Below are 11,686 nucleotides of genomic sequence, written 5' to 3'. Positions count from 1 at the left end.
GAGGATCGAACCACCGAACTTTCCGCCCTCCGGGAAAACGTTCTATCCACAAGACCGGGGTCGGTCTATAAACAATGAAGATATAACAATTAGTTAATCAATAGCGTGTCGCTACACAAAGGATGAGAATGTTTTTTTATTATTCAACACAACACAATATTTAACATTCAGCACAACAGAACAATACACATTGAACATCACAAAAGTATTGTTCCCGGTCAACTGTGTCCAACAATAGAAGCATCTCATTATTCCAATTCGCTATGAGCTGCTTAAATACACACGGGTATTCGGAATGTATATCACAACTACAAAAGAATGGGGGGGGGGGGGGGGGGGGGGGGGGTATATCCAGCGATCGTGTGAAGGTCGGTGTTAGCCGCTGTCAGCTCCATGTCAGCTGTACGCGGCCTGTAAATAACCGAGTCCGAACCATACAAACAAGTGATTGACCGCATGAGCAACTATGGGGATCACAATGAGACAGGTCCACCACTTTGACCACCCAATCCTCGGCTCGTACAGGTGGTACAATAGAATCATTTTTTTAGACTTGAACCAAATGAATGAGACAGTAAACATAACCCTTCCACCCTAACCTGTATTGTTTAACTAGCCTTAAGGCGACTATGTTTGTCGTAAGAGGGACTAACGGGGTCGGGTGGTCAGGCTCGCTGACTTAATTGATGCATGTCATCGCAACCCAATTGCGTGGATCGATGCTCATGATGTCAGTCACTGGACTGTCTGGTCCAGACTCGATTATTTACAGACCGCCGTCATATAGCTGGAATATCGCTGAGTGCGGCGTTAAACAAACAAACAAACAAACAAACAAACAAACTGCCTTATCGCCCTATTCTCAGTTCGGACTTTAAAGTCAACCGTACACCGTATGACCATCTTCAGAAACACAAGCTTCTGCGGCGGGTAGTACATTACATACAGTGCATATGCAATATGTCACAGCAAATGTCCCCCCACACACACACACAAACACACACACCACCACCACCGGCCCCACTGTCACTGCAGATTGTCAACTCCATACACCGTCTGACCTGTTGCAGGTCGTATATAAAACCGTATGTCCTTTCTTCTTTTGGTTGTCATTCATTCACACAACACATATGCATTTGATAACCTTTAAACCACCGAGGGTAAATCCATTCGCTGGAAAGACACACCAAAAAGTGGTTGTTGGACATAGCATCCATCCAGTCCAATACGGGCCATAGCTTGAGTTCGACTCCTTCGGTGGCTATGGCCAGCAGGCGAAAGGTGGTCATTGCGACAACAGTGCTTATCTTGGTCTCTTAGCCTGTTCGAACGTCCTGGTTGATTGACGTCAAAGTTCCTAATCTCCTGCATAGGGCGCTGTGACGTGGAAAGAAATCTTCTCACTCGCCTACTAGGATGCCTCTTGCACATTATGGCCATTTTAAAATGATACCTAAAGTTGCCACTCAACAGGCAATATATTATTGGATTAATCGCATTTGCTCCATAGGAAAAACAAAGGGCAAATACTTCCCTGTCTTTGAAAATTATTTTGTTTCCCGAGCCAATGAAATCTTCGTGAAGTCGTACGATATGGATTGGCAACCAGCCAACACCAAAAGCTACAGTAATTGCAAATATTATTTTAGCTATCTTCCTCCTAGCTCTAAGGGCGGTCAGGGATATGTCATTTGGCCTTGACCCTGGTCTGACGCTTGTCCATAGTTTCCGTACAATCCTACAGTGGCAGAAGCTCAGGATGACCTGGGGGAGAAGGAACATCGCCAGGAACATCAAGATGGAGTCCACCTTCCTCCGCACAATCCAAATCTGGTCGTGCGCCCCCTGGTGGCGGTTGCAGAACATCCTCATGTCGTGGAAGTGCCACAGTTCGCTGAGGCCGTATAGGAATGCTCTTGGAACCATTATGAGTACAGATGCCACCCAGATGCCAAGCATTATTGCCATTGCTCGCTTTGAGGTTCTGAAACATGCAGAGATGGTTTCAGTAAGATAAACTTTGTAACTACTAATGGCTTAAGCATGTTCCGGGGCGGTGGGGTAGCCTAGTGATTAAAGCGTTTGCCCGTCACACCGAAGACCCGTGTTCGATTCCCAAAATGTAAAATGGTAAAGCCCATTCCGGGTGTTCCCCATATGATATTGGAATGTTGCAAAAAGCAGCATTAGACCAACCTCACTCACCTCCTAAAGTACGTTCCATGGTCTTCTGCATATGTCAAGATTTGGTTTACAAATTGTAATAAGTGCTATTTTGGAAATTCAAACATTGTCTCAGTGTAAATAGAATAATCTTTGACTGGAGTTATGTACATAACAGAAGGTAAATATAAAACGTTAACGACCAGGCTCGATCATCCACCGAAACAGATTCCACTGATAAAATCAAATATCGGTGAAAATTAATATATATGCATGTAGATCAATGAAAATAAGTGATTGAGATAGACGAACAAAATGGAGCATCACATGGTCTGCGTCTTCGTGATAAGGAGGTTGTATTGGTGGCACGCATGTTGACAAACGAGTGACACAGATTTAACTACCACTCTGAGTTTAATCAACTTACAATGAATTAGCGCGTGGGAACTCACTGACGCGTGCGGTGGCGTTTGTCGTCACGCTTGTTGATCATAGTCATGAGAGTGAGTGACAGTGTTGGGTTGAACGTTTCTTTGAAAGCTACACGTTCATTGCATTACCCTTTGACATCAAAGCATTTCAGCTTGACGTAGGTATAACACGCCATTCGACACACACCATAGTCGCTTATCGGTTTTTTAAAATATACCTTCACACGTGGAATATAGCTAACGATTATATAAATACCACAGTCCGTACGAAGGACTGTGCCCAAACCATGAATTCAATCTTCTTAAATGAGATATTGAAGTTCAAGGATTTACCGCAACAGTACACTTACCTCAAACTTAATTGAGTTGGTGAGTGAGTTGGGTTTAACGCCGCTTTTAACAGTATTCCAGTTATATCACGGCGTGTCAGCTTAATGTGGGAGGAAAGCCCGAAGTGAGGCAGGTCTCAGACGTTTACAACTTCGGTGAAACCCACGAGCACGGGTATGGTGAGGACAAACCCAGAAACATAATCGGGGCGAACCGGGATTCGAACCCACAATCATAGGTTTCTGGCGTGTCCAAGGGACGCAACTCTGCACAGCGAATCGCGGCGCCCTAGACGACTTGGCCACCCGTGCCCCCACCTCCCAAATCCCCAACCCAATATTTCAAGATTTATCAAAATCATGTTTCTATTAAACACTTGAGTGACAAACAACTGTACATGTATATACAAATAAATACCTGAACGTCCTTGATCTTACAGGGTGTATAATCGCATAGTATCGGTCAAGGCCAGTGGCGGCCAAGGTCATAACGCTGACGGCGAGACAGACGCCCATTGTGTAGTTCACAAATTTACCTGAAATAAAGAAAATAAGAAAATGATTAACTCTGGATTTCTACATAGTGACAACGTTTACGTGAATTATGTGGTCTTCTTTGTATATGGATGAGGAAGATTAATTAATGGTTTGTCACATTGGTAAATTACTGCTTGACAATCTAAATTGAAGATTACAAGTTTTTGCTGTGAAAAACAATCATTAGGGAGGGGTGATCAGTAATTTACACACGCCATTCAATATATGGGGGGTAAGACATTTAGGCAAGACATAGGCATCCCCATGGGCACCAATTGTCCTACCCTTTCTTGCGGATCTGTTTCTTTACGCCTATGAATCGGAATTTGGTCTGATAGGCAAAGTCAAAACAAAGTTATTTGGCCAAGAAGTTTCCACAAGACCCCACAAGACTGTATGACAAGAGGGATGACTTCATCTTTCCAATGGTCAATTTTCCCTTTATGTCGAGCAATGTTCCAGCAGCTCCAGCCTTTAGTGTTTCCATTTCACAACTTTTGAGATACAATCGAGCATCCTCTTTCCACCAAGATTTCAGATAGCGTCATACGACTCTTGCTCAGATATTTTTTTACCAAGGTTACAACATTCAAGGCCTCAGCAAAGCTTTCAAAAGTTTTTGGTAGACATGTGGAGGACATTTCGAAATTTGACGCATCATTGACAAAAATGATGTCCGATGCAATTCCCTATTTTCACTTGCACCATATGTTCCGAGTGTTTTTCAGGTGAACAATTGACTTGCCTGTGCATGTGTTTGGGACGAGTGCCACCAGTGGGGCAGGATACGTTCACCTTTTGAAATTGTAATAAGTGCTATTGAGCTCACTTTTTCGAACACCTGGTATCATTACTAGTTGATAGTGATTCATAAACACATGCTAATGATAAAGTCGGAATCGTACAATCGACATGGAAAGATATAGAAAGGGTTTTGTCGCTTCATTTATATATAAGACGTCAACGACAGAGAATGACAAGACTCGTCTGTCCCCCGAAACAGATTCCGCTGGGCATAAACGACAAACTGGATAAGATAGTGATGACAAAAGCGTTAATGATTGAAGTTAACATTCTGATTGGTTTACTCAAACATTCAACGAAATGACGTAAATACTCGTATCTTCCGCTGGCATTGTCAACTAACACTGATACTATCTATGTGGAATATGAAACTAACATTGCAACTACAGTAAACTACGGTTATAACGAACACGCTTATAACGAACTGACGGATATAACGAACCTACTTTTTGGTCCCGACTATGTGCTGTAGTTATGCTGTATATATGCTTATAACGAACTACGGTTATAACGAACTAAAATTGGTAGTCCCTTTGAGTTCGTTATAACCGTACTTTACTGTATCTACATGGTAAATGAAACTAATGAGTGAGTGAGTTGAGTTTTACGCCGCTTTTAGCAATATTACAGCAACATCACGGCGGGGGACACCAGGAATGGGTTTCACACATTGTACCCATGTCGGGAATCGAACCCGGATCTTCGGCGTGACGAGCGAACGCTTTAACCATTGGGCTACCCGACCGCCCCCTAAATGAAACTAACATTTGTACTATCTATGTGGAATATGAAACTAACATTGCAGCTATCTATATGGAACACGAAACTAACATTGCAACTATCTATGTGGAATATGAAACTAACATTGCTAGGGCTACACTTTTTCATCGACATTTAACATTTAGATCCTAATATTGGTTTGTGTCTTTCATTAGAAATTTAAAACAAAACTCAAAAGGCTGAATACGCTCTCACGATGAAATACGTTACACTGCTTCTATTAATGTTAAATATATTATTGGATGTTATTGTACTCACTAGCACTAACAAATAAGGACATCAGCTGATGATGATGAGTCACTTCTCACTCGAAACCATCAATGTGTGATTTTGCAATCAAAATGTAAATATAAAATGTAGATTATGTAATGAATTTAATGGGATTGTGCAACACATTGTCAGTGGATGCCCAGCTTTGGCACGGTGGCTTTGACAGAAAGGTCCACACATAGTACGACCCGGAATATGTGGAGGGCGTCATGGAAAATGATACGTATAAAATTCTTTGTAACAGGCCCATTTACAGCCTCAGACGTATCCAGGCCAACAAACCTGATCTTGGGATGTCCTCAGATCACACACACACACACACACACACACACACACACACACACACACACACACACACACACACACACACACACACACACACACACACACACACACACACACACACACACACACACACACTAACTAACTAACTAACTAACTAACTAACTAACTAACTAACTGATCTTGGGTTGTCCTCAGATCACACACACACACACACACACACACACACACACACACTAACTAACTAACTAACTAACTGATCTTGGGTTGTCCTCAGATCACACACACACACACACACACACACACACACACACACACACACACACACACACACTAACTAACTAACTAACTAACTAACTAACTAACTAACTAACTAACACATACACACACTAGCTGACACACACACACGTTTTACATTGTTGGGACCACGCTGAGAGCTGTTTTTAGCAAATGATATTCACCGCTTCCGTAGTCCAGTGGACAGAGCGTCTGCCTGTACAGGGGAAGGTAGGCGGTTCGATCCCCGGCAGCATCATACCAAAATGCACTAAATGGGGCGCATATTAGCAATGGGTTTAGAAACACGTCACGTACGTGATGTATTTATAGGTACGCGCCATTCGTTTTGCTGAGTAGGGTACATAGCAATTTATTAACACGCCATTGACCAATAAAATTCAAGTAGTTCTTGTTTAAGCAACAAATCAATATACAAAACAAATCTAACATTCATCATCGTTTCCCTTGACTTCCATTTGTAACAACCATGTGTGATATAAGTGTGGGACACGTTCCCCTAACGTGTAAGTGAGTGAGTGAGTTTGGTTTTACGCCGCTTTTAGCAATATTCCAGCAATATCACGGCGGGGGACACCAGAAATGGGCTTCACACATTGTACCCATGTCGGGATTCGAACCCGGGTCTTCGGCGTGACGAGCGAACGCTTTAACCACTAGGCTACCCGACCGCCCCCTTAACGTGTAAGTAGTGGTTGACAGTGTGTACAAACTGGTGTCAGATCTGCCTAAAAACGAAACACACTCAACATGTGATGGACACTGATCATTTAACCCCTGTCAACGATGATCACACATTTGTCGTGCAGGTGTTACGTCAGATTACACTGTTGGCGTGCACGTGTAATGTGCAGGTGCATTGTGCAGGTGTATTGTACGTGCGAACTAACTGACGTCCATGTGACCGAATTATCTTTTCTCATCAGTGTGTATATAATAGGAAAAATTAAATAAGACTTATGTATGTGTTGCAAACTCGGCAATATTGCAGATATATATGACAGTGGCACCCTCCTGGTTGTATGCAGATTTATTTTATTTTAATAATCATATTAATTTGTTATTCGAGAGTGTGTGGGTAGTAGGCTGGATGAGGGGTGAGTTGGTTGATTAGTTGGTTGGCTGGTTGGTTGGTTGAGTGATTAGTTGGCTGGCTGGTTGAGTGATTAGTTGGCTGGCTGGTTGAGTGATTAGTAAGTTGGTTGTTTGGTTTAGTGGTTGGCCGGTTGAGTGATTAGTTGGTTGGTTGGTTGGTTGAGGGGCCGGTTGAGTGATTAGTTGGTTGGTTGGTTGAGTGATTAGTAAGTTGGTTGTTTGGTTTAGTGGTAGGCCGGTTGAGTGATTAGTTGGTTGGTTGGTTGGTTGGTTGAGGGGCCGGTTGAGTGATTAGTTGGTTGGTTGGTTGGTTGGTTGGATGGGTTGTTGGTTGAGTGATTGGTAGGTTGATTAGTTGGTTGATTAGTTGGTTGAATGCTTAGATGGTTGATTGGTTAGTTGGTTGGTTGAGTGTTTGGTCGAGTGATTGGATGGTTGAATGACCCCCGAATATCAAGTGGTAGTTCAATAAGTCCGCCTAGGAGATTACTGAAGCCTCGGTTTCAGTTTCGACAAATAGATGATGACCTTTTACTCACAAGTAGTGTGCCAGGAAATGATTATTTTTCCACTTTCCACTTTTATGAGGATAAAACAAGAAACATTTTGCTCAAAGTCACGTCATTATAAAGCTCTGCTTAAGAGCTCAACGTTATCAGATATGTTCAAGATTTCACCGTGTAAAAAGGGTTATTTAAAATATCTTGTCATATACTACGTTTATCGTGAATCCAGATGTAGTATATATTTTGTGAATTGATGAGAGTAGGTGAGATTTTTCACCACTTGTGTTGTATTATAGCGGCGAATAGGGTCATCTCGGGAAGCAAGCATGTTATCGAGATCGCGATCTCACGTTTCCATATTTTCTGAGAGAATGCAGGCATCGCATATGCTACATGCGCATACTCTACAGCATGGCTAAATGAACAACAGTGAAACGTCTCGCTTACTGTGATCTAGACATGGATATCGATGTTGTGAGAAATGACCACATGTGACACACGTGGGGCATCACATAAACAGATGCCTAATAGTGAGTGAGTGAGTTGGGTTTAACGCCGCTGTGAACAGTATTCCAGTCATATCACGGCGTGTCAGCTTAATATGGGGGAAAAGCCCGAAGAGATGCAGGACTCAGATGTTCACTGTGGTGAAGCCCACGGGTATGGTGCTAACAAACCTAGAAACAATTGGGGATTCGAACCCACGATCACAGGATTCTTGCGAGCTCAAGGGACGTAACTCTGTACAGCGCATTGGACGATTGGCCCACCTGTGCCCCCTAGAGCCCAAATACCAGTAGCCTGAAATAACAACATAAGCAGAAGTTCTTTCCAAATAATAGGGGCGGTCGGGTAGCCTAGTGGTTAAAGCGTTCGCTCGTCACGCCAAAGACCCGGGTTCGATTCCCGACATGGGTACAATGTGTGAAGCCCATTGCTGGAATATTGCTAAAAGCGGCGTAAAACCATACTCACTCACTCTTTCCAAATAGAAATGATCCAAGGTTTATAAATATATGAGTAAACAACGGACACAATCAGTAAACACTGAGACACGGAAGGAAATGTTTATCTATGCTTCAAACAGTTTCTGAAGCTGAATGAATGTATAGAAATATAAATATGCTATAAAATAGATTAACAACCAAAATGTATGTTTCCGTGTATCAGAGGTGAGATGAAATATTATTTTGTTTGTTTGTTGTTTAGCGCGGCACTCAACAATATTCTAGCGATATGACGCCCGGACGGTTTGAAAAGATATCTGACCAAGACAATCCATTGAGTGACATCATGAGCATCGATCTATGCATTTGGGATACGATGACATGCATCAACCGAGTTAGCGAGTCTGACCACCCGATCCCGTTAGTCGCCTCTCACATGCACAGTTGCCTCTTACGACCCCACCAGTGTTGGTCTGTACGTGTTCACCGTTTGAGACACATCAGAAAGCACTTCCACACTTGAATTGTAGTGCTCTTTCCGCAGATGGCAAGAAATAGGTCATTATTGGTTGACGTTTGTAGGCCAGGATTAACGGCAGTACTTAACGAAACGTACTTAACGTTACCAGTCCTTTAAAACCCCCTGGCTACCAGTGTGTGGTATGTATGAAAATGGACCAGCTGTAATCAACGATAATCAAGTCTGAACAAGACAATCCAGTGATTGACATTATGAGCATCGATCAACGCAATTGGGATACGAGTCAGCGAGGATGCCCACCGATCCCAGCAGTCGCTTACGACAAGCATGGGTTGCTGAAGACCAATCATAACCCAGATCTAAAAACTATTGAATTCAATAAGCTACGGATGTACCGAGGAGCAGTACTAACGAGTTCCGTTTTCCCGTACTGCGATATATTCAGTTTCAGGCCGAAAGAGCCACGTAGCTCACGAAAAAAATTTCACATGAACTGAAAAACAATAATCGAGAATGTAAAAAATGTGAAAAATATCATTCATAAATGCCATGATGTCACAAAGGGCATGACACGACAAGTCAGGTTATATAAATATTATGTTGATACCAGTGACAGCCGGGGACACGGAAATATGTCGGTAAGGTTCGTCGTTGTGTTTGGTAGAGTGAGGTGATGGTGGTGAAACGTCGCGTCCAAGATTATTGCACTTATATAGCGACGTGCATGTACGTGTGTGTGTTTGTGTGGCTGCTTGTACTAGTCCGGACTGATGCCGATTTATAGTGCTAACCCACTGAGATACAATGCCGCAGTTTAACATGAATACCCCACTCAGACACAGTATACTGACTCCGAGTCGACCAGTCCTTGTTTTAGCCCCTTCATGTCGAGCGCCAGGCAGGGTAACAACATGTACCATCTTTTAACGTCTTTTGGTATGACGCGGCCGGGGATCGAACCCCGGACCACGGAGGCGGTATGGTAGAGTGAGAGTTGTGTCACTTGACAGTCAGACAAGGGGGCTGTACAGAATAAGTATTTCCGAGGTAATGTAGGATTAATGTCACTGGCTTTCGGTCCGTATGTACTTTTCAAAAGGTGGAGATTGGAACCTCCGTAAGCTTTTGGTTGATCGATACAAAACGATATATGATTACGAAATGGACATGTAGTATAAAAGTGGATTGTCAACTCACGGCGAGGGACACCAGAAATGGGCTTCACACATTGTACCCATGTCGGGAATCGAACCCGGGTCTTCGGCGTGATAGGTGAACGCTTTAACCACTAGGCTACCCGACCGCCCCATCGTGCTGTGAAAAAACAGTATTCCTAATTATGAATATAATACTTACATAGACCATCTCCAAAGGGCCAGTCGGTGATTCCATAGGCAACTGACGTTAGAGGAACACATGCCACAAGAAACAGAATATCCACTACCGACAAGTTCACAAGGTACAAGTTGGTGACGGTGCGCATGGCGGCGTGGCGGACGACGATGTACACAAGCAGGCCATTTCCAATAAGCCCAACAACAAAAATAATAAGAAACAAAGCGGGAACAATTCTCGTCTCCGGCGTAAATATGACAGGTTCTTCCTCATTGTCATTGAAAATATAGATCCCAGAGCTGTTGTAAACACTGAGGTTGCGGAGAAAATCTATTGACATTTTGACTCTGAAATTCTTCAGAAGACTAGTGTCAATGGCTGTACTTTCACTAGGCAACATTTTGGCAGTTAGGTACACGGGTTACGAAGGTAATTGTAGATGAAGATATATCGCAGATGCCCAGTAGGATGCTGGCGTTGGTTGGCGCTCCATGCCGTGTGGTGACGTATAGCGCTAAGAGGCTTTTGATCCGGCAGTTCTAGCTGACTGAAGGTCCCATCTGATGCAGAGCCTCAGAGCGATGATGTCACTGTCGGCGGGGGTGGGAGGAAGGGGGAGGGAGCGTTGTTTCAACCATCCACTAAAATGTGTGTGACCTGGGCAATAAACTTGCTCCGTGCTCAACCAAACAATTACATATGAATGATAAAATAATGGTAACGACTGTAGTTTTTGCCACAAATCATTATCAGATTAGTAACAGGCTCTGACCGCCCCGCAGGCATGAAGCAGAATAGGAACGTTCTCATAGATTAAAAGGTCAAATAACTGGTAATATTTTCTTCTCCATTCAAATTATCCTCCGGTGGTTGTACCCCCTCCATGAGATAAACCATTTAGTTATCATGTATGCGTTAAAACAATAATTACAAAATGTTTTTCATTAGTGTTGGTCGGTTGTTGTTTTTTTGTTTCTATGGCGTGGCGAGTAACATTGTTTTATGATTATGTTAATCATCAGGATCAATTATTGAGTTAATGTGTCGGGAAGTTTGTCTTCTTGTAAACATGTGTGTCATTCACGAACCTCCCTCCACCCTATTAAATTTTATTAAATCGGGTTTCGTGAATCTTTGAAGTCAATAAAATATTTTTTTGGCATGATACACCTTATGCCGAGAAATAAAAGATGTACAGATTTGAGTTTATCAGCAGCAGCAGCAGCAGCAACAACTTCATCAGCAGCAGCATTATTCTTATTATAGTTATTATTCTATTATAGTTATTATTATCGTTATTGGGATTATTACTATCTGAAAACATGAACGGAAAGGTGCTCAAATCGAATTGTTTTACACTTGACGCGGATACGAAACTATGAGATCAACATTCAAGGTAAAATGAAATGTCAAGATAGCCGACATAGAT

General features: G+C 42.7%; 1 protein-coding gene across 1 annotated transcript; it reads right to left on the bottom strand.

Annotated features, from left to right (window-relative positions):
- Positions 1 to 744: 744 nt before the first annotated feature.
- On the bottom strand, positions 745 to 10,746 carry LOC124144661 (allatostatin-A receptor-like). Its single transcript, XM_046514197.2, has 3 exons — positions 10,279 to 10,746; positions 3,342 to 3,459; positions 745 to 1,984 (listed from the first exon to the last, which is right to left on the bottom strand). The coding sequence occupies exons 1-3, from the start codon at positions 10,655 to 10,657 to the stop codon at positions 1,147 to 1,149; spliced, it is 1,335 nt and encodes a 444-aa protein (XP_046370153.1). The 5' UTR covers positions 10,658 to 10,746; the 3' UTR covers positions 745 to 1,146.
- Positions 10,747 to 11,686: the final 940 nt, after the last annotated feature.

The sequence above is a fragment of the Haliotis rufescens genome, unplaced genomic scaffold (assembly GCF_023055435.1).
Source record: "Haliotis rufescens isolate VD_foot unplaced genomic scaffold, xgHalRufe1.0.p SCAF_8, whole genome shotgun sequence".
NCBI classification, from domain to species: domain Eukaryota; kingdom Metazoa; phylum Mollusca; class Gastropoda; order Lepetellida; family Haliotidae; genus Haliotis; species Haliotis rufescens.
Note: the sequence above shows the minus strand (reverse complement) of the source record. Positions and strands in the feature narration are given on the sequence as shown.

Coding starts and splice junctions, on each gene's coding strand:
- LOC124144661 (XM_046514197.2), bottom strand. CDS start 10,657: ATGTTGCCTAGTGAAAGTACAGCCATTGACACTAGTCTTCTGAAGAAT. Junction 3,460..10,278: donor GCCCTTTGGAGATGGTCTAT/GTAAGTATTATA, acceptor TCTTTATTTCAG/GTAAATTTGTGAACTACACA. Junction 1,985..3,341: donor GTAAGATCAAGGACGTTCAG/GTATTTATTTGT, acceptor TGCATGTTTCAG/AACCTCAAAGCGAGCAATGG.